Consider the following 23,626-nt stretch of genomic DNA (forward strand, 5'->3'; position numbering starts at 1 on the left):
CAAAATTGTTCAAAGAAGAAAAAATTTCCCAATAAAAATTTTCAATCAAAAATGTTTTTCTTGCCATACAAATAAGAGTGCAACTTGGATCGGGTTGTTTCGGGCCAACCCTAGCCCAACCCGAAGTGATGTTCCCTCACCCCAAACCTGAGTAAGGAACCCAAACCTGACCTAACTCGTGCCTCAGTTCGAAGTGTTTCAACCCTAACCCAACCCGCCTCTAAATCTCTCAATCCTAGCCCAACCTATCTAGCCTTTTTGTTTTTTCAAATCGGATTGGGTTCAGTCGGGTTGGCCTAAGACAACCAAAAAAAAAAAAAACATAACCCTAAGGGGCTGTTTGGATATACCTAGGATTATAAAATCCATATTTTAGCTTGAAATTTGTGTTTGGATAGCTAAAATCTTGGATTTTATAATCCACAAACCATAAAGATTTTGAAAATCGTAGTAAAACCATGGTTTAAAATTTTGGTTTCGGTACCGGTTTCGGACCCTTGAAATTTCAACCTAAATTTCAAAATCCGGTACAACAAAGAAAAGACTATTTTATTCAATATTAAATTTCAGCCGAAATTACCGAAATTGCGTCGAAATTTTGGTGAAATATTAAATTAATTCTTTAAAAAAAACAGGTTTTTTGGGGGAAATTTCGGAAATATCGAAATTTCGTCCGAAATTCCGAAATCTCAGCCGAAATAAAATACCGTTTAGGGTTTTCGTCATTTCGGTGTCGGTCTCCACCGAAATCCAAAATTTCGGATTTTGGTCGAAATTTAAAACCATGAGTAAAACTAGATGGGATCAGGTTCATGTTGGGTCAGGTTGCCGAAGGCTTCAACTCTAACCCAACTCAAAATTAAATCGGGTTGGCTTTTTTTTGGCTTTTTTCAACCCAACCCCAAGGTAATGCCAACCCAACTCGAGCAAAAATTGGGTTGAGCCCGACCCAAGTTGTACCCCTACATCCAAAGAGGCTAAATGTCAACCGTTGCCTTTAGAGTTTAGACATTGTTCTTGACTGTCATATTCATTGGATGTTAGGACGACCGGTTAGCATTATTTTTTGGCCTAGGATATCCAGACCAAGCCGGTTAAATGGACGGTCCTGATCATTCAAAGGTTGAAGTCCTCATGCCTAGGGCCTTTATATTCAAAGATGTACTGTAGGGCCTTTATATGGTGTGTGCGCGTGAGGGCAGTATTTTTCAAAAAGTACTGTAGGGCCCACTTCATAGGATGATCCAAACTGTTTATTTGTCCATCCACAACATAAGTAGGTAGTGCCCCAAAATCCATTTCCTTAGGATGATCGTATCCGTCCAACCTATTTACTCTGTGGCCCATCAAATGGACGGTTTGGATCATCCTATGGTATGGTGGTCCGAACAATACTTTTGGAAAAATAATAATAAACTACACGGCCACGAAACATGTACGACATTTAATAGGGGTTTATCTCCGAACCCCCTATTTTCGTAATTAATACAGATGGAGACAAAAAAGGCAAAACTCGTAATTTCATACCCAACAGAGGTTTATCTCCGAACATACCCAACAGAGGTTTATCTCCCCCCCCCACTCTCTATATAAACGGAGAAGACAAAGTGATCCCGTACACAATTTTTACTCCAAACAGAGAAATAAAAAATGTCTGAGAATCGCTCCGAAGAAGTGAAAATGATGGAGAAGAAGCGATTCTCTGTCCTTCTCTGTGCAGAGGATTCTGAATACGTGAAGAAAAAATACGGTGGGTATTTCCAAGTGTTCGTGGGAATGTTGGCCGAAGAAGGAGAAATGTGGGACCGTTATAGAGTCACGCACGGAGAGTTCCCCGAAGATGGTGAACTGGAAGGCTACGAGGGATTTGTCATAACGGGAAGCTGTCACGATGCTCATGGAAACGATGTTTGGATTTGTAAGTTGATGGATTTATTGAAGAAATTGGATTCTATGAAGAAGAAAGTTTTGGGTATTTGTTTTGGATGCCAGGTAAGGATTTTTTTTCTTTATTAGAGTTTAGGTAATGATAAATTCGCACCCCCTGTAGGATGTTTCCTACCCCCTTTAACGTGTTAAAAAGCTTTAATATCTGCTGTATGCCTGTATACCCTCCTTTAAAGGGGTACGAATTATCCTCTAGAGGGTGTGAATTTATCATCTCCCCTTTTAATAGAAAAGAAAACTGACGTGGAAATGGGTTTTTATTTTTTGAGTTTTTGTGCCCTAAAGATCATTTCCATGGAATGTTCCTAGCCCTCCGATTATAGAGGAAATGCTTATTATGGAAACCTATATAGATCGGAGGGTTGGGATTATCATATGACGTGGAAATGGGTTTTTTTTTTTATTTCTTTTGGGTTTTTTATTTTTGAATTTTTTGTCTACGTGTAAGCCTTTATAGTCCAGTATTTTTTTTAAAGTACTGTATGGTTTACTCCGTAGGATTATCCAAACCGTCCATTTGATGGCCCGCAACGTAAATAGGTTGTGCCCTAAAGATCATTTCCATGGAATGTTCCTAGCCCTCCGATCATAGAGGAAATGTGCATTATGGAAACCTCTATAGATTGGAGGGTAGGGATTATCCTATGGAAATGCAAATGGACGGTTTGGATGTGTAAGCCGTACGGTATTTTTTTAAAATACTGGATCATACGGACTTACACGATATAAAAACTCGCTTCTTTGCATGGATCTGGATGGTGAAGGGTAAAATGGTCTTTTCGTCGTCAATGCATTGATATTGTTTGTCATTTTGCTTTTCCAAGGAGGATTCTTCGAGGGCATTTTGGGAATTTTAATTTTTAATTTTTTGCTTCGAGAGAGAGTTTACGAAAATACCCTCGGCTGATATGACTTCAATAAGAAGAATGAATGAGATGTGTAACTTCCATGTTCTTTCTTTCTAAAAATAAGAAAATTTGTTCTGCTTTTGCTCATCTTTCCGAAAAAATCTTCACTTTCAAGATTTACTTTATGAAAAAGAGGAATTCTAGACTGAAGGGAGCCCCCGCAAAAAAGAGGTGAAAGGGCTCTCCTATTGGCTATACATCACCATCATGCATTAATAGCCGCTGAAATTGAAACCACATTGTTTGGATGATCCAAAGCGTTCATTCGATGGGCCTGAACATATATACGGTGTGCCCAAAAAATCAGCTCCATCGGATCATCCTAACCCTTCAATCTGTGGACGAACCGTCAACAGAGGGGCCTACCTACAGGGGGTATACTTGTAACTTTTTAAACACTAGGGGTTAAGTTGAATGTGTTAGAAACCACAGGGGGTCTAAGTGTATTTTTCTCTATTTTTTATGCATTTAAGAGTTCTCACCACGTGTGGTGATTGGGCCCACCCAATGGATAATCAAATTTCTCATCTTGATTGGCCCCACCATTTGATCGATAAATACAAAGAAAAATTGAGGGTTGTCCATATTCAAGTCATCATATCCGATGGTTAGGATCATCGGATGTGTGAAATTTTACGTTGTAACATCTCAACATGGGCCCACTAGAAGAGCAGTTCCGGATCACGCCTATGCCTTAATGCCTACTTTTGGGACAGCCACAGCCTTCCCTTTGTTTTGCGCGTTTGATTGGCATCCCATGGTCTAGGGCCCACGATTACTCATCCCAATGAATCCAACGGCTTGGAAGATTTGTTCACAGATGGAGGATCAGGATCATCCTATGGAGATGATTTAGTGGGTACAGCCTATTTACATAGTGACCCAATAAATTACTGTTTGGATCATCCTATGAAGTGGGCCCACAGTATATAGAGGGAAAAGTATATGAAGTGGACCCACAGCATTTCATAGAAAGACCCAAACCAGTAACTCTATAGGATGATCCTAACCCTTTGATACAGAGGGAAAAGTATCGTGGGGCCACTTCGTAGGAAGATCAAAACCATTAATTTGTTGGGCCGTAACTTAAATTGTTTATACCTATAGGATGATCCTAACCCTTCGATATATAGAGGGAAATGTACTATGGGTCCCACTTCATAGGTTGATTCTGATCGTTAAATCATCCTATTTAAGGATGATTATGTAAAGGTTTCTTGACTCGCACTCCCTCTATAGATCGAAGGGTTAGGATCATCCTACGAAGATGATTTACGTGGTACAGCCTATTTAAGTTTCTGCCAAACAAATTAACGGTCGAAATCGTCCTATGAAGTGGGCCCAACAATACTTCTTGAAAAATACTGGACTTCACGCGCGCCCACCATATAAATCTTTGTTTATAATACACTTTCACCCCAAGTATTCTTAATTTTCTATGCTTACATTGATTTTGTTTAAGTAAAAATGCTAAATAAGTTTTATCAATTTACAGATTTTGAGTCGTACATTAGGCGGGAAGACGGGACGTGCAATTAACGGATGGGATATTGGAGCGACGGCTATAAATTTTTGTCCCTCTAAACTTCTTTCAGCTCTGCAACTCCCTTCTACACTTCCTATAATCGAATGCCATCAAGATGAGGTTCGTTACCTAAATGACTATCATTTCATTAGGTTAATGCTACATCTTTTCTTTTCTTTTCTTTTTAGAGCATGTTTAGCAATAATGAAAAATTATTCCATGGAATATTTGTGGGCTCAAGTGTAAAAGATGAGCTTTTAGGGAGGGGAGAGAATACATTAGACACAAGTGGAGAGAGCATGAGAATTCCTTTTTTCCTTGTTTTTGAGGAGCTTTTCATGGCTCCCCACTCCAATAATAAAATAAAATTATTTAAAGTTCCTGAGCTCAAGCTCAGATAAGCTAGCTTATCGATCTTGAGCTCTGGAACACATGTGGCCCCACATTTTTTTAGTGATCAAAAGCATTCATTTGGAAGGCTCTTGCATGGATAGCGTGAGTAACAAAAATCAGCCCTATAGGATCATGCTAATCCTGCCATTTGTGGAGGGAAAAAATGAGCAGAAACATGGATACAAAGTGTCTGTCCATTTTCCCCTCCACCTTTGATTGGGTTAGGATGATCCTATTGATCTGATTTTTGGTACACACCTATCCATGAAAGGGCATTCCAAATGAATGCTTTGGATGCCACCAAAAATGTGGGGCCACATGTGTTTTTGAGCTCGAGCTCATATACACTTAGCTGAAGAACACTTTCTATATGATTTAAGAAAAAATATAAGATAAAACGAGCGGTGATAAATTTGACCCTCGTCATGTCCTCATTTGCCCCCATTTAACCGTATAACCAATTGTGAAGCCCACAACCGGTTTTTACAACCCACACCACGCGAACAACCCCCCCCCCCCCCCCCCCCCCCGTCTTAAATCCTAGTCCTAACAACAATGATTTAGATCTTTGAACAACACAGGCCTCGCTCGTGCCCGAACATTTTTTTCAACAAAATCACTTGGCCCAACCTTATTCAAAGATCCAGACCATTCATTTGTTAGGCCCCCTATGTAATAAACCCATCTACATAGGATGGTCCCAACCCTGTGATCTATAGGAGTGCGATACTATATATAGACATCTACAGATCTTAGAGTTAGGATCATCCTATGGAGATGATTTTCAAAAGAAAATCCTATTTATGTTGCGGCCCGACAAATGAATGGTTAGGATCTTCAAACAAAGTGGGCCGCAATAACAAATTAAGTGCCGTATGTTGTTGCAAATTTTTTTTAAATATAGTGGGCCTTCCGTCTTCAACTATCTAAACCATTGAGTTGTTGGGCCCAACGTAAATAGGCCGTATGCCAAAAATCATCCCCATAGAGGGTTAGTTTGTCTACAGAGGGTTAGGATGATCCTAACTTAAGATCATTAGAGATTTCTATTTGGTGTAGTTTGTCTACATAGGGTTAGGATCATCCTATGGAGATGTTTTTTTTAGGGAACAGTCTATTTACATTTGGGCAGAACAATTGAATGGTTTGAATCTTTAAACAAGGTGGGCTTTGGTCTATTTTAAAAAAATATGTGCATCTATGTGCAGACGGCTACATACAGTACACTGGGTATAAACACACACAGCCAACAGTCAGTGTGAGTAAGAGGCATCTTGCCTAGGGCCCACTTGTAATCATTGTCGGAATTTGATCGGACGGTGATAAGATCTGCTACCTAGAGAGAGAGCTGTGGGGTAAGTCCGAAAATACCGGTCGTGGGCTTCACAACATTATTGGGTTATATGGGCGAATTAGGTCTTGAAGGGGGTGAATTTGTCCCTGCCCAATAAAAAATATACCGTGATATGATCGCAATGGGCTTCACAATGTTATTGGGTTAAATGGGGCGAATTAGGTCTTGAAGGGGACGAATTTGTCAAACAAATATCGCAATATTATCGTGATATTCACACGTTAAATGATAAAAATGAAATTATTGCTATATTTATAAAATCTTGTGATTATTTCAGGATTTTGTTGTTTTATCAAAATACAGCGATATTTGATATTTTGAAAATGTGGTTACTTGTGACATAGCTCAAAGTCTCTCCCTCAGTCCCTCTCCACTCATCTTATACAACTAACCCCATTAGTATTCTATATGGAATATTTTTTATGTTTGCCAAACATGCCCTTAAGGATTTTTACCTTTAAATCACTAATCTCTAAAATGTATACTAACCATTCATCAAGAGTCATGGTTTAGCCAAGATATACACCATTATTCAATGAATTGCCAAGCATCTCTAGTTAGTGTACGTACCAAGATCCTCTTGAGATGGACCTTTGATAATTAATTGCACTGTCGACCATACACCAAATAATAGATTATATAGTTTATACCAATGATCAATCATTCCTATTATCTTAACCATATATGCAATTGTTAAAGTCCTAAATGACGTGAGGCCTCATGAAATTAAGTGAATATTGATAAGATAATTTCACTAATCTGTGGTACTAATCTTTAGTGATTACAATCAAACTTAATAGTGCTTTATATACAGCACTTGAGGGATAAATAAGAAAAGACAAAAGATAACTGTAAAAAGAGATTATTCTAATCTAACTTAGTTATCTAACCTAACTACTTAACCTACCATCCAGACAATCCAACGGTTAAATCTTGTGAGATCTGATCTGATTCTAACATATATTTGCAGATTTTGGAACCACCTCCATTTGCTGAGGTGATGGCATCCTCTGAGAAGACGAAGGTTGAGATATTTAGGTGTGGAAACAACATAATGGGCATACAGGGCCATCCTGAGTACAACAAAGACATTCTTCTGAACCTTGCCGAGCGTCTCCTCCAACGCGATGTCATACAGGTATGCAGACTATAATTTTCCCTATATGATCATTTCTATGTATATTTTTATCTCTTGATTATAGATGTTTCAAAGGGAAAGGGTTTGTCACGGGGTGAAAATTTGTGTTACTTGATTCTCTCTTATAAGCGGCGCCGGTAAAGGCAAGCCTGAAAGAATGAAGAACATCCAAGAAGTCTAGAGTTGTTTATAAGAACCATAGTCTAGTCGGGATTTGCTAGAGTCCATCGCAAAAGGCATATTCGCATATGCTCTGTCGCATGTCAAGTAGCCACCTTGTGAATGATGACAAAATCTGCTGAAAAGAGAGCCTATGTGGCTGCTCTGACATGCAATAGAGCATCTGCGAAATGCCCTTTGCGATGGATGCTAGCAAATCCCTAGTCACAAATATCTGTCTCGGGAATTTCATGAAAAGGGTGTATCTAAAGATATTTTAAATTTTTTGTTATTTTTGGATTTATCAGATAAAAAAAGAAAATGTTTAAAATATATAAAAATATAAAATTTAAGAACAAGATTAGGACAACAAATAATATCGTTAATTTAATGGGATATTTTCGTGATATTTTTGTGACAAAAGTAAAATATAAAGATATCTCGGTGATCATTTATAATCGAAAATTTTCAGAAATTTGTCATTTTATTAAAAATTCTAAATTATCGGGTTATTTTCGAAAATATCAGAGATGTTTGTGACTATGATAAGAAAACATCCCTATGGGCACTATTATAAGGTAGCCTAGAGATATTTGTGACTATGATAAAACCATCAGTATGGGCACTATTATAATCTATGTCCCGTGCCAAGTGAATATTCACTTGTATGATTAATACCTACAAAATTCAACAGTTTATATTTTTTTGGTAGGTGGCATTATAATGGGGCCATTTGTGCTTGATGGATTTATATTATAATTAAATATGGTTCAAAAATAGTTGCACAAAAAACAAAGGGTTTCACAATGGGCTGATGTGAATTCAGTTCACTTCTGAATTTGAATTTAATCCCTGCAATTCTAAGAATTTGAATGGCAGATTTTCTATTTTTAATCTCAGCCACTCAAAATTTAAATAGTCAATATTGTAGGGTCTGAACTTATCCAACAAAGAATTTCGCTATCTTTTCAAATTTGAATATCGAGTTTTCTGTTTTTAATCTCAACCATTCTCAAAATTTTCAACAGTCGATTCCGACGGGTCGGAACTTACTCAACATAGAATTTCACTATTTGCTCAGAATTACCTCTCATAATATGTGTAATTTATAAAGCGGTTTATGCTGCAGAGCCATCATGCGGACGCAGCGAAGGCGAGCTTGGAAGAATATGAATTGAACCAGGAGGCATGGAAGAGGCTTTGCAGGGGATTTATTAAGGGCAAATTAGAATTATACTGATAATGATCAAGGGAATATTTAGAATTTACAAAATTACTGTGTTTTAGTTCGGGATTTTTAAATAAAAGTCATGAGATAGAGTAATAAAGAAAATCATATTTCAAACATTCGGCCAACTAACTGCATGCAAATAGAGTGGGAAAAACAATACAATTGAGCAAAGATGTGCAAATGAGCATAAAATGCATCAATTGGGTGGATGCGAATGTTTGATCAGTTTACTTAGTTTTCTGTTTATCCGATGGTCATTAGAAATCCTAAAAATATAAAATATCTTTAAAATTATAAAAATGGAAGACAAAAATGTTACAAGTTGTGTTTTCATAATTTTGTTTAAGTTTAAAATGACTGTACTTGTAGGACTTGTTGGGCATTTTATTACACAAATTTCACTTTCTTGTATATCCATTCCCGATTTCACAAAGGGAAATGATTTCTGCGCTCCAGTGTTTTGATAAACATGCGCTCCACTTGTTTGTCGTGTAGTATTTAAAGGGATGTCAGAGGATATTACAGCTCTCAAAAAGGAGATTTTATATGGTGTAAGAGCTTACAACAATACAGTAGGGGTACCGCCATTGATATTTGATCCAACAACAGCTCACTTTTTGAGGAGCTGCTGTTGGATTAGACATCAAGGATGGTACTTCCACCGTACAAAGGCCTTATTGTTGTAAGCCCTTACACCATATAATTTCTCCTCAAAAAGATCTCAAAACCCTTTAAATACTACCCGACAAGTGGAGCGCATGTTTGTCAAATCATTTGAGCGCTGAAATCATTTCCCTTTCACAAAATGTATTATTGACATTTTTTATAAAACATCAAAATTTTGAAAAAAAAAATATTTTTATACATTTCTTCAAAAAAAAACATTTAAAAAACTGGATTTGAAGGGTAGCACTACCTTAATGATGGGATGTTTGGATCTTGGCAAAAATAAATAAAAAATAATAGTCGATTGATAAAAAAATTCAGTCATGTTTGCCATATTAATGGAAAAAAATGAAAAAAAAAATTATTTCAGAATTTTTTTTCCATAAATCTAAACAACCTCTTCTGGCCCGTTTGAATCTATATATAATGAGGAAGGGATGTTTCACTATTCACAGTGACGTGGCACAGCCCTCTTCCTCCCTCAAATCTACGTGTCGTCCAATTTCCTATGTGGCAGTTTCATTTTTTATTTTTTTTAATCTATATTTTCGTTGAACTACTATTCCACAATTTGTGGTGTTTCACCTACCAAAAGCCTAGTGTACATGATAGAGAAGTGGAAGGAAATGAACATAGATTCTCATTTCTTTTGGTTTTCCTTCCGACATAAGAGGAAAGTCAAGAAGAAGAAAAAGGTTACATTTGGAAAATTCACATCCGTCAAGGACCCTTCATGTGAAGAATAAAATGACAATCATTAATGCTAGAAAAGGAAAATATGTAGCACATGGATCCTAGGGTTTTTTTTCTCTTTCCAACAGGGACTATGTGCTAACAAACAGTTTTTCCTTTCATTCCGCTAATAATAGTGGACACCTTTACCAAAGAGGGTGTTGAAAGAGCTTCTTTGATCGTGGGGTAGAGTATCGCGGGCCTAGCAATTCCGTTAGCTAAAATTCTACGGCACTTATTTTGCACCCCTATGCTTAGGTCAAGACAGTCTTCCATTCAACTAGTACAACAGTTAGACGAAGAGAACACCCTGAGAATTCAGAAAGAGAGCTTTTATTACTTGAAAAATGCTTACAAGTTTCTGAGGTTCGCCCACAAATGAGGGGCTCTTCCCCTTTTATAGTCATGAGGGAAACTTTTTAGACCTCTTTCTACACATTTCTTTGTTCTAGAGTATTCTAAGAATATTTCATGTAAATTCTTTACAAAATATCTCACTCTCTTCTAGGATATTTACATACCTCTACTTCTAGTGTCTTCTTTTCTTTGACAAGTCGCTAGAAGCTTCTAGGATTCCCTACATTAATTTAGAGATATCTATAGGTTCTAGAATCTTCTACACAATTCTTGATGTTACTACTTGGTTCTAAAATCTTCTACATAATTCTAGAGATTACTACAATGTTTTAGACTTCTCTAAGAAACTTATATAAAACTTTAGACTTTCGGAACGTTCTCCACTTCTCCGTATCTGTTTTGAGCCCCCCATATGCCGATAAAAGTAGATGTCGTGAGCTAAATTATCACCCGTGACAATCCTCCCCACCTGAATTAACAGGCGTCCTCATAATGCCTTTATCATATTGCCTTTTATAACAAATTCCTTGATCAACTTCTTCCTAAAGTTCTCCCACTTGGGCACATACAAGCATTTTCCCTTGGTTTAGAGTAGGTCTTTCTCTACCCAGAATCGTCTTGCCTTTACTTGTTGGGCCATCTCCATTAGGCTCTTTGCAATAGGATCTGTTTCAGGTCCTTCCTTGATTAAGTCTTGTATGGTACGATTCAATAAGGGTGCAACTCGGGTCGGGTTCAACCCGGAAAAAAGTCGGGTCGGGTCGGGTTGGGTCGGGTTGAGCTCGGTTTGGGTTCGGGTTGAGTTTTCCCAACCCGGGTTGAGCTCGTGTCGGGTTCGGGTTGAGGGTTTGGACAACCCGACCCAAGTGAAACCTGACATTTTTTCATCAAATTTTATTTGTAAGCTTAAAATCTCGGGTTGGGTCGTGTTGAACACGGGTCAAGTCGGGTTCAGGTTGGAAAAAGAGTTCCTCGAGTCGGATTGAACTTTGTCGGGTTGGAAATCGGTCGTGTTGGAAAAAAGGGTTCCTGACGTTGGGTCGGGTTGAGGCCAACCCGCCTCAACCCGATCTGAGTTGCATCCCTACCATTCAAGAGGCACTCCGCCCTTTCTTGTAAGCCCACAACTAGCTCCTCCCACCAAGTCTTCGGTTGTGTAAGACACTCCTTCAAAGCCAGGTTTGCCACTTCCTCTACAGGGCCATCAATCAGTTGTAAGGCCGAGACCTTCCCAACTTTACCCTTTTCCATGTGCACAATCGGAACCATGCTGGGAGAGATTTCCCCCACTTGGTCCTGGAGAGTAGAAACCTTCTCAATCAACCCACTGATTGAGCATTGCCAAGAACGTCACCCTTGAACTCCTTAGTGTCCTCAATTTGTTCGTTGATGCGAGTCTCCATGCGCTAAGGTGGTCATCTAAGGTAGCCAGAAAGTCCACAATCCACAGACTTGCCCCTCTTTTGCTTGAGAAGAGAATCACGCCTCGCATTTCCTTGAGCCACTTCCGATCCCATAGAAGCCATAGCATCCTTGTGTTGCAAAGGTCACACCCCAGCCATAGCGTCCTTTTGTTGCAAAGGTCACACCCCTGTAACCTTAGCTATGATGCCAACAGTCACGGGCCTAACAATTCCGTTAGCTAAAAATGTGATGCACTTGCACTTCGCATCCATATGCTTAGCACAAGTCAACCTTCTACCCAACTAGTACAATACTTAAACCAAGAGAACAACATGAGAAAGAAAGCTTCTATTTCTTGAAGAATGCTTACAACTTGATGAGGTTCTACACATAAAAGAGGGGCTCTCCCCCTTTTATATAGGTATATGAAGAACTTTCCAAACCCCTTTCTACCAATTTCTTTTTCTAGAGTATTACAAAAGTATTTCATGTACATCCTTCACAAAAAATCTAACCCTCTCCTAGAATATTTGTATACCTCTACTTCTAGTCTTTTATTCTTTTTAAGGCTCTAGAAGGTTCTAGGATTCCCTACATTAATATATAGATATCTATAAGGCTATAGAATTTTCCATACAATTCTAGATAAGACTAATAGGTTCTATAATCTTCATCTAGAGTTGGCTACAATGTTCTATTTCTCTAAGAAACCTGTAGAAAACTTCTGATAGGTTCCCCACTTCTCAAGCCCTCCTCATTCGTGTTTTCCCCATTTTTTTCAGCCACTTCTCACCCTCTACTTACTCATGCCCTTTCAATTCTCTCAGGGCCATTTGGATACACGGATTTTAGAATCCGGGATTTCTTCAAAATTGTAGCTAAGAGACGAGAGAAGAAGCGGACCAGCCGTCGTTTTTTACTAGTTTTTGACTTCTCGTCCTTCTTTCCGACAGCAAGAGAGTAGCAGATCCTCCCATTTTTCCAGGTTTTATAAATCTCAGGATGCAGGAGAGATTTCTAAAACCTGATTTTCTTAAAATCCAAGAAACGCTGCCAAGACAGCGGCAGCAGCTTGATCATGAACCCTCTTTTACACTGTTTTCAAACTAAAAAACTGAATTCTAAAATCAGCTTATCCAGGACAGAAACCCGGGCCATTTGGATACACGGATTTTAGAATCCGAGTTTCTTGGATTTTAAGTAAGTTTCTTGTAAAAGAGGGTTCATGATCAAGCTGCTGCCACTGTCTTGGTAGAGTTTCTTGGATTTTAAGTAAGAAAACCAGGTTTTAGAAATCTCTCCTTTAGAAATCTCTCCTGCATCCTAAGATTTCTAAAACCTCGAAAAATGGGAGGATCTGCTACTCTCTTTCTGTCGGAAAGAAGGACGAGAAGTCAAAAACGACGGTTGGTCCGCTTCTTCTCTCGTCTTCTAAAATCCGCATATCCAAACCTCCAAGGCTCATTGCTCTTCTCCCACCATTTGATAAACCAATATTCTATGGAAAAAAACTTTCATGGCTTACATTAAAAAAAAGTCACAGCAACAATAAGAGAGAATAGTAGGCACCCATTCTGTAAATTAATACAACAAAGATAAATAAGGACAGAAACATGAAACGTAAAGAGAGCCTGTTGTACACACAGAGTCATTTAATAGTAAATGTTTTATCAGTTTGCAATGAAAACTTATTGACCCCAATCACTTAAAAAGTTCAGTCTCAAACCCATGAATTCTGAAATCAGAAAAGGAACTTGGAGGCAAAAGGCAGCATAATTAGGCATTCAGCATGGTACCGGAACCAGCATTCCTGCGGCATTCACTCAGCATGTCCAGGTAGAACTGGCACTTGCTAATATCACTTCCATAGTTGTTCAGGCACTGCAAAATATATACATCAACAACAAAAAACCCTTCTTAGTATCACTCCAAGAAGACCCCATTAGTTTATAGCTTAATTGGATTTAAAATCTAGTTAACTCCATGGAAAGGCATTTCGAGGCCGACTTTTGCACAAGAGAACAGCCACACAGGCTCACTGTTCAGCAGATTTTGTCTTATTCATTTAATTCATCTGAGGTGGCTGTTCTCTCGTGCAAAAGTCAGCCGTGAAATGCCTTTCCATGAAATTCCCTATCAAAATTCCTATGTGTAGATATATACTTACATCCTGGAAGGCCTTGGAATGAATGCCACAGGTATCAGACCCACTAGCACTGCTCATGGCTGCTGGAGCAGCAGTAGCTTCGATAGTCTCGTGCTGAATGCTGCGAGGACCCATCACTGCATCCACAGCTCTGTGTGCAACTGCACTTCCAGTGCCAAAAGCCATGCCTTTGAAAAAAAAGCCAAGAAAGGGTCAGAGTAGACTCCGATCGAATCCTAGTATTCATCAACAATACTAAATAAATCAATAAATCAATAGTTTCTTCTTTGCAACACAAGAGCACAGTTGGTCCCACAGTTGGTCCCGCTGCTTGATTCATCGCATCCAAAGAAATTGATATTCCACTCAATTCAGACTGCAGGTATTGTTTTGGTTGGTGGTGGTAAGGAAGAGATCTTGTACTATACTGATCTAGTACCTGGAGGGAGTATGTCAAGTGGGTATTGTATTACCACTAATGGTCGGGGCTGTAGAGATGTGTTTTGAATTGGTGGGACACTTTGCCCCCGTTTGATGTAACCCTTTCACAGCTTATGATAAAATCCTGAGAGAGAGAGAGAGAGAGAGAGAGAGAGAGAGAGCACTGTATATAGAAAACCTACCTTGGGCTATGGTGGAACCAATTCCTCCGAGCATAGACCCGCCACGCTGAACTGGAGCCGGAGGAGCATGACTTGCTGTAACAGTCCAGCAAAAACATATGTTAGAAAAGTGCACATAATATGAACACCCTCACCCTGGTACAGGCAAGAATTAAGTGTCCGTTTGGACCTATGTAATATAGAAGTTTTAAGGAAAGGAATATAGATTCTGTTTATTTATGTTCCTTTACCTCTTATTTTGAGAGGAAAGTCAAAAAAAAAGGGGCGGCCCAGTGAACGAGGCTCCCGCCATTGCGGGGTCTGAGGAGGGCTAGATGTACGCAGCCTTACCCCTGCATTGCAGAGAGGCTGTTTCCGTGACTCAAACCCGTGACCACTAGGTCACAATAGAGCAACCTGACCGTTGCGCCAAGGCTCACATTTGAAACATTCACGGCCGACAAGGACTGTCATGTGAATAATAAATGGCAACCAAACACTGCTAGAAAAAGGAAAATATGTACCTTTTACTTTGATTTTCCCAATTTCTGTGCTACCAAACAGACCCTATGGTGTATGTGTACAAATATAAAGCTAGAAATAAGAGTGGTTACAGAGAATATGGAATGTCAAGTTTGGTTACAATCAGGTCAAGCGGTAGTTAAATGCAAGTGGCAGGAAATCTAAAATGCTAGCAAATCTAAGACTAATCAACAGGAAGGCAGACTAACAACTATTAAGAAATTCAATTGCCAAAAGACAACATCTGGGTTTTAAAACAAAATGATATTTAAAAAAACATAAAACACCTCAAATCAAGAATTGAGGTAGTTTTAGTGAAAATTTTGGATCTGCCACAATGTTATATAAACCAGACCAGTGATCGAACAAGAAAAGGTCTTAGTCAGTCCAAACCGATCCTACACAGTATGCTATAATTAATTCATTAATAATAAATGTAAAATATAAAAAATGAAAAATGGTTCTTTTCTTTTAATGATGAAAAAATGGTTCTCCTTAGTTTTTAGGTTACTAATTTAAATAATTAGAAAATCAAGAGTCAGGATACTAGATATTCTATTAATTAATATGGTAACTTTAGTTTCAGAATTAATATGGTAACTTGGTCTGTTTCAAAAGAAAATATGGTAACTTGGGACATGGTAAGTGTTAAATTTTCAATTTTTTCTGTTTTTGGAAGTTGGAAAATAAGAAGTTTGGTACATAAATGAACCACACTGTTTGCATTGAACCGAGTCGGATCAAATGATTGGAGCGATCTAAATAAAAAATGAGTGATTCATTCAGTTTTTAGAAATGTACACAGGTTTGATCAAACTGAAGAGAAGATATGGCCAGCTACTTTGTTACCTTGTTGAGGTGGGTTGGGCACTGGTGCACGACGAGGAGCCGCACGTGGGGCTGGCCTACCTGCAAACAGCAAACAAGTTAATGCACTTGTTGTGACAGTGTAAATGATATGACAGAGCGCACAAGTTGAATATCAATAAGACCAGGGTAAATCGGTGAGAAATAAATCAGTAATTACATTATAAAAAAAGTCCATATAGCATACGAATTACAAAAAAAATGTATGAATTACAAAGACAGTGTACACTTATATAAGGCTCCACTAGTAAGAAGCTAAAATCAGTATACCCAAGCTGAATCAGTCAGAAATAAATATGCATTCCAGATGTTACTTGTAGATAAGGATGTCATCCTAACTTAAAAATGACTCTCAATCATTGGGAATTACTTAATAAGAAAGTCGATAAATCCCATGGATTACAATGACACAGTTCACTAAGTAATTATAGCAAAACTGCCAAAACTTGATGTCACTAACTTATAAACACACATAAGATTTGATCTATCATTCTCCCCATAAATAGATGTCTGCACCCTGCCCTAATACACATTGACATGATCCCACTTATAACATCTGATTGTGAACTTCCCACAATAATCTAATTTATTAATGAGACAATAGTTTTGGCCATCCATGCAAGCCCAAATCCAACGCCCCAACTGCCCATTAAACATACAAGACAAAAAGCACATCGCATATACGACAGTAGGAATAAGGAGTAAGAAACAGATGCAGAAGGAGAGAAAGTTTTGTCCAACAAAAAGGGAAGGAGAATTGTGCTCTTATGATGAAGTCAGCACAGCATTCGTGCAAAAAATAGGTGCTTAAAGGAAAATTTACATTTAAAAGGTTTCAAATAACCTCGGGTCCAACCAAGTTTTTCCAGTATATATAGTAGAGAACTATAGATGTTAATGAACTTCCCACAACAAAGTAATATATTTGTGACTCAACAGGGTGTGGCCATTCATACATTCACAATGCCACAAGGCCCACAACCGCCCTTAATCATACAAAACAAAAAAATAGTAAAATACTCCAGGGATAGACCTGAGAAAATCAATCCACCCATCATCTAGAATCTGAAGACTAAAGTACCCATTCCAGCTATCTAAAAGGAACAGAATTGTATTACATCATTTCTATCCTGTCCCATTCTCTCAAACCCTAATCTTGACATCACTACATCTCCTTTTCCCCAATGTTTAAAAATGAGGACGCGGCGCGGAACGCGGCTGAAGAAAATCCTAGTCGACTCGGCATGCCGCGGTCGAGTACTCGGTTGACGCAGTTGAGTACTTAGTTGACGCGGTCATAATTCTGGAGAGTCAAAGGAGTTTTTATTGGCTCTGTAGGGCAAAATGCAAAATGCGGATGCGGCGCAATGCGGAATGCGGTCAAGGTAAAAGGGAGTTGACCTAGACTTGGGGGAATTTATTTTTTTTGAAAGATGACATATTTTCATTGATACTATAATAATTACAATGGGGACCAGTAGTCCCACCTGGCATTAAATAGCATTAAATAAAATTGGCCAGGGCATACCCTGAGCCAGAAAGACTAAACAAAAATTGGGCCCTTTCTTTCCGTATCATATCGTATGCAATTCTTACACTCCAATCAAAAAGAAGCTTTCCCCGACCGTGCTGAGCCAACTACCCTGCATTACGATCATTTCAACCTATATCCATCATCTTCCTCCACCTACATCCACCAAAATTTCAGGAAGTTTTGTTAAGTCCATTGCAGGCCATTGCGGGCCCACACCAAACTCTTGGTGACCAAAGAAGCCTTTATTCCTTTAGGGAACTTCTTCTTCACCCCTCCTCAAAGTGGCCCCCAGCATATTTGTCTAGCCCTGGAACTCCTAATTGATGAGCACAATATAAGCTTCCTCCTAATTGTTTATATATTGCATTCATAGACCCTTCCCTCCATCAGATCATAGGGTGGCTTGATTCATCCGAATCTCATTGCCACCCCTACCCAACAGAGCTCGACTAAGAGGAGCATTTTCCAAGTTCGTCCAGAAGACTTTGAAGGTGGGTAATCGGTAGACCCATGACAACCGCATCTGAATTTCTTTCCAAAAAAGCCAGGACTTCTACGAGTTTCAATTTCTTCCTCCAGATGAGAAGTAGCCACCTCCCTTGAAAGTTCTCATAGTCTCTCCCGCCTACTCCTATCCTCTAGAAATTCTCCAGAGATCTCTTGATGTGTGGGGTCGTTGATGGAGGCTATCCTTTCGTCATAAGTCATCGTTCTCATCCTGTGAAGGATTTTTTCCAGCACCATGATCTCCATGAACAACTTCCTCTTGCGCCCCGCTGGACATGAAGATGATTCATAATGCATGGGATCTTGTTCTTTCATCTTTACTTACTTAGATATGAAGGATACCCATAAAACCTTGCAAATTCCGATCAGTTCGTATTATAAATTGTGTCACCGCCATAAGACGATCGACCTGAACCCAGGTGTCCCATCACGAAATCCTTTTGCAGTTACAATTAAGTATTACTTTTGGCGAGCCATCCCATCCAAGGGAACCTTCTCGCCTTCCCAATATGAAGTTTGAAAGCAATTGCATGGGTCAAAGATTTGAAGATAACTTACGCATTTTCCAAAACAGAAGTCCCCCTGCCCATCCCACATTTGACCCAAAAGTAAGGAAAAAATGTATCACTAACCCAACCTTGGATCCAGCCCCCTATCCGGCTCCAGCGTATAGACCCAAGACTAGGGGAAACGACCAAAGCTAGCCAAGGAGGCCGCAAATGGAATCCATTTTATTTATCAAACCTTTAGAAGGGATTTTGAGGCGGCCAGTCACCTTAGTTTTAGAGCTTAGCTTATGTGCCAAGCTATGGGTTACATTTCGAGGTCTAGACCCTGACCCGAACGATATCCTAGATTTAGAGGCTATAAGTGCTTTCCTTAGATTAGCAAGTCTGACCTTCCGAGCTACCCGAATCATTCTATCATTCCCAGAGCGCCCAGTTGACTGATAGGGACCCTCTATCCTAAGAGTGGGGCCCATATCAGGGCGGGACGAACCCGAGAGACCTCCACCAGGTTTGAAATTTGAATTCAAATCCAAAGGGGCAGATCCCAAGGGTTCAACGGAACTCCATCCCTGGTTCTTCAGCAAGGGACAGTCCGACCCAGTCACCGGTGCCTGTTTTCCTACGGGGAAAGATTCCATTTCCAGGAGGGAGCCCAAACCATTGCCCGAAACAGCTAGAACTTGGCCAGAATCGGGGAGAGAAATCTGGATTTCAGTACGAATTGGGAACACTTACCCCGAACCCGAACTAAGATAAAAGGAGGAACAACCTACCACTGTGGGGCAGCGATTTTGGCGGAGACGAAGCTCATACATTGGTTATGGCTTCCTTCCATTTTCACCTCCAGGACTCGCCCAAATGTGTTTCCCAGGGCGCTTCAACCGTTGAGGTGGCGCAAACATGGAGAGGGATACCATAAAAATTAACCCAGAAGATTTCTGTGTCTTGAGGGGATTTAAAGCTCCAAGGGGCTAGCGAGTAACTAGTTCTCCCAAACCTTTGATCCTAAAGCCAAAGATCTTGCGGCCTCCTCCTCTGAGTTGAACATAAATAGCACTTCGTTTTTAGCTAGATTACATGTACAAGGGAGGGAAGGAAGGTCCCAAACTCCTTTGGCCCACAACCAAAGGTCATTGAGTGTCCCAGAGTTTTCCTTTCTCCTTCCTATCAAGCAAGCTTTTAGAGATTCCATCCTCCTTTCCACTTCCTTGCCCGAGATAGAAAGAAGCAAAAATCCACCCTCAGTCAATAAGGAAATCGACCCAGAATCCGGCCATCGACAATCTTCCGTAGAGGATTCATGGTTTGCGACGAGATCATGGCCATACCTTTTTTTGATTTTGTAGTTTTTTGTTTGAGAGGCACCTTCGACACTTCTCCCTCCATCTAAAATTAAGGTAGTCGCAGGGTAAGCAATTCCAGTCTCCCGGCCTTCGGGATGATCTCCCCACGGATTCTACTGACCCCGAATCCCCCTATAGGATTATGCGCCCCCTTTTAATGTGATCGTGAGCAACTTTAACGCTTTTTGACGTCAAATCAAGTTAAAAGGTGGGCACATCATTCCTAAAGGGGGTGAAAAAATCATTTCCCTTTTTATATTAGGGATTTTTGCCGATTAGTCTCTTCTCTACAAAATAAATGCTAAAATGTCCATAAAAATTATATATTGTTTAAAAAGTCCTACTTTTATAATATAATTGCCAAAACGCCCCTAAAACAAATAGCTATCAATTGAATGAGTTAAGATTTTTAAAATGACAAAACTACCCTAACTTCTCAACGTTTTAATTACTTTCTCCTTAGATTTTTGGCAAAATTCTCCCAAAACGTTTTAACTTTTTCATTTTCGGTAAAAATATAATTTCTTTTTACCAAAGATTTAAGATGCTAGTTAAAGATGAGAAATTATATGGTGGATGGCGGTGCGTGCAGATGCAACCCAAAAATCCTGTAAAAATTATAGGCGTTTATGGAAGATCATGGAAACAATAGAAATTTAAGATGACACTTCAGGAAATGCTAGAATAAACACAAATACACTCATAGAAATTATCATATATGCCAGACAAATATCCATAATGATTTAACAAGATCAAACACCGAGTGACATGACCTATCGTGCATGCCTGCAACAATAAGGCTCATTATAAACGTAGATGTTTCACATGTTTTTAAAGTTGATGATCGTGACATCTCTTTTACTTTTCAAATTACTCATCCTATTAATGGAATGACATTACTATTTTCAAGAAGTATAGGTTTTTTGGTTATGTGGGTGCATCGTAAAATTCAAACTTCACACTTCAATCTGTCTTGGGCTTCAGTCCAGACAAAAGGCTAACGCACATCCGTTTTCTTGCCCGTATATTGATAATAAGTAGACCCCCCTTGCATTGGCTTCAAAGCGCTTTATCCTTAGTGAATCTGGCCATAGAATGAGTTTTCAGCTATCAATGATAGAAGTAGTCCTTATGGAGGAATTGGAATGGGAATCGGCATATTCATTTTCATGGTAACGGCGGAAGTTGACATGTATCAGTGGAAGTTTAAAACCATACCTCAATCCCCAAGAAATATCGTAAAAGGCCAAGGTCATTTTATGTTGAACACTTTATGCTGGTATTTCTTAAATGTTAGAATCCATTTCATGTCATCAATAATCAAGATAATGTCATCAATATATAATAGAACTATTGTACCTTTCTTCCTCTTCACAAACAATATATGAACAAAAATACTTCTTTTGAACTCAATCTCTGGATTAGCACTACTAAACTTCTGGAACTATGTTGTTGTAGACTACTTAATCCTTCGATTAACTTTGTCAATCTGCAAACCTTTCTCTTCTCTCCCCGGGGGAATAAATCCTAGTGGACTCATTTACACTTCTTCCTGCAACTCCCCATAAAGAAACACATTCTTCACTTCTAGTTGATATAGCATTTCTGATTTACTACCACAGAGATAATCACTCACACAGATTCAATTTGGCAACTAGAGCAAGGTCTCTAAATAGTCACCTCCATAGGTTTGAGTGTAACATTCAGAACTCCTTTGACTCACTTAAGTTAATGAGAAATTGATTGTGTGAATCATTTTCTTGCCTGAGTCTACTACCTTTGGCACGGCCAAGTTCTCATTTCAGTAGCAGTATTGCAAGACTGGGGGCCATATTTTAATACAATGAAGCGTGCCCACTACGGGATAGTGGGTCCCACCTTTGACCAATCTTAACTGTCCACTTGACAGGGATTGCTTTGGACATCCTACGGCTAAAAAATCATGCCAGCCATCCTATCCTAGTATCTAATAATGCATATTACTTGTTGAATATGGAAGTCCAAAAACTGCACATGGGAAACAATTCACATTCGACCAAAAATACAATTGGATGTTAGAAATGGATGATCTGGGCAATTTTTTGGCCTCCGAAAGAAGGCCTGTAAAATAGAAAGTTCAGATCAATCAAAGCTATGACCCACTATGCCATAGTGAATGTGCCTCATTGTATAAAGCTCGAGGAATAGGGGATTGGTATATGGATCTGCAAGTGAAAACAGTTTGGAACTCAGAAACGAGTTCTAGTGGATCTACAAGTGGTCTTGGCATAGCATTTAAACACTCGAGTATTTCTCGAGTGTTTTTAAGAACTAACAGCTAATTTTTAATACCATATGATTCAAATATCATGAACTTCTAGGTATCAAATAAAAAAAAAAAACATGATTTCATTAATCATCATGAACCATATATTCAATAAAACAAAAATCCAGATCCCAAGTCGAAAACTAATAACAATACCAGCTAACTTTTATGCTATACATTTCCAGGCATAGCTAATTTCAGACCTCGTCCCTCTCTATTATCATTAGAATCCATTCCAAACAGAGAATAAAAAAACCCAAATAGATGCAACTTCAAAACAGCAGAAATCTAGATATCCTCTGAATCACAAAACAAAACATATAGTCCCTGCAAATTCAAAAAATCATAAAAAGCTACACAACAGAAATCTATCCAAAAACATGAACAATAGAACATCTCAAGCACATTGACTTTAAAAACCTAACCCTAGATTGCGAAATAAAAGTGTTAAAAAAAGAGACATATCAAAAAGGCGTACCTCCACCACTTCTACGAGCCATGATGAAGGAGATAAAGACAAAGAGAGCAACAAACACCCTAGGAAGAAGATTGTTGTGTGTGGAACAAAAACCCTAGGAAGAAGATTGTTGTGTGTGGTCTTGAGTCTTCTTACCGAATATATATGTACATGAGTCGGCTCCCCTGGAAAGGGTGCTGATTTTTTTCGCCCCTAATAGGATAATGCGCCGCCCTTGTAACGTGATTTGACGTCAAAATTAGGGTGCAAGTTTGGCCCTGTCAGCTGTGACCCGCCCTGAGCCCGAACAAGGTCAGGGCTGGATTTTCCAACCCTGAGGGCGGGTCAGGGTTCATTGTTTTAGACCCTGACTCAGGTCGGGTCGGGTTCTGGGTTAATGCCTAGGGTACCCTGACCTAGCCCGACCTTAAGTTTTCTATTATAGAATTGAACCATCTGTGCATGTTTCTTTTGCTAATGTTTTCTATTATCTTGGATTGATGTTTCTTTAGATTATTGTGCATGTTTCTTTTGCTAATGTTTTCTATTATCTTGGATTTATGTTTCTTTAGATTATTATTATTAATTGTCTCTGTTGCCCGTAATGTTGTTGAATTCATATTGTCTTATTTTGTTCTTTTTCTCTGTTTATTGATCATTTTGTTCTATATGATAAGTGGTTGCTTTATTTTTAGCAATCTTAACAAGTATTTGCACTAAGGTCAATTAGGGTCGGCCCGGCCAGCCCTGACTCAGGGTCAGGGCAGGTCAAGGCCGAGATAATGGGATCCAGGGTTGGGCTAGGGTTTTGAAAAACCCGACCCTGTTGCAGCCCTATCAAAAAGCGTTAAAGTCTGCCCACAATTCACGTTAACAGGGAGCGCACTATCCTCAAGAGGGGGCGAAAGAATTATCTCCCGCCTCTAATTTATTCACTTGAAGCATTTTGCATGGGGCCCATCAGGATGGATCGGCTCTATTGGTCTAGTGGCAATCGTACACGTGGCTCCTAGATATGGT

At 39.1% G+C, this 23,626-nt stretch overlaps 2 protein-coding genes across 2 annotated transcripts; one reads left to right on the forward strand and one right to left on the reverse strand.

Annotated features, from left to right (window-relative positions):
- The first annotated feature begins 1,613 nt into the window (after nucleotides 1-1,613).
- LOC143851311 (gamma-glutamyl peptidase 5-like) lies at nucleotides 1,614-8,899 on the forward strand. Its single transcript, XM_077360690.1, has 4 exons — nucleotides 1,614-1,992; nucleotides 4,351-4,500; nucleotides 7,098-7,265; nucleotides 8,554-8,899. Exons 1-4 carry the CDS (start codon nucleotides 1,651-1,653, stop codon nucleotides 8,662-8,664), a joined length of 771 nt encoding a protein of 256 aa, XP_077216805.1. The 5' UTR covers nucleotides 1,614-1,650; the 3' UTR covers nucleotides 8,665-8,899.
- Nucleotides 8,900-13,365: 4,466 nt separating this feature from the next.
- On the reverse strand, nucleotides 13,366-22,784 carry LOC143849709 (uncharacterized). Its single transcript, XM_077358865.1, has 5 exons — nucleotides 22,628-22,784; nucleotides 15,934-15,993; nucleotides 14,584-14,658; nucleotides 13,982-14,148; nucleotides 13,366-13,695 (listed from the first exon to the last, which is right to left on the reverse strand). Exons 1-5 carry the CDS (start codon nucleotides 22,647-22,649, stop codon nucleotides 13,591-13,593), a joined length of 429 nt encoding a protein of 142 aa, XP_077214980.1. The 5' UTR covers nucleotides 22,650-22,784; the 3' UTR covers nucleotides 13,366-13,590.
- Nucleotides 22,785-23,626: the final 842 nt, after the last annotated feature.

This window comes from Tasmannia lanceolata, unplaced genomic scaffold, assembly GCF_043159265.1.
Source record: "Tasmannia lanceolata isolate RefF3 unplaced genomic scaffold, GAP_Taslan_0.1 ptg000018l, whole genome shotgun sequence".
NCBI classification, from domain to species: domain Eukaryota; kingdom Viridiplantae; phylum Streptophyta; class Magnoliopsida; order Canellales; family Winteraceae; genus Tasmannia; species Tasmannia lanceolata.

Bases quoted from the DNA above. Each gene is read 5' to 3' on its own strand.
- LOC143851311 (XM_077360690.1), top strand. From the start codon at position 1,651: ATGTCTGAGAATCGCTCCGAAGAAGTGAAAATGATGGAGAAGAAGCGA. The intron at 4,501-7,097 runs GTTCGTTACCTA...ATATATTTGCAG, and splicing joins TCGAATGCCATCAAGATGAG to ATTTTGGAACCACCTCCATT. The intron at 7,266-8,553 runs GTATGCAGACTA...TTTATGCTGCAG, and splicing joins TCCAACGCGATGTCATACAG to AGCCATCATGCGGACGCAGC.
- LOC143849709 (XM_077358865.1), bottom strand. From the start codon at position 22,649: ATGGCTCGTAGAAGTGGTGGAG. The intron at 14,659-15,933 runs GTAACAAAGTAG...GGACTGTTACAG, and splicing joins GCCCAACCCACCTCAACAAG to CAAGTCATGCTCCTCCGGCT. The intron at 14,149-14,583 runs GTAGGTTTTCTA...TTTTTTTCAAAG, and splicing joins TGGTTCCACCATAGCCCAAG to GCATGGCTTTTGGCACTGGA.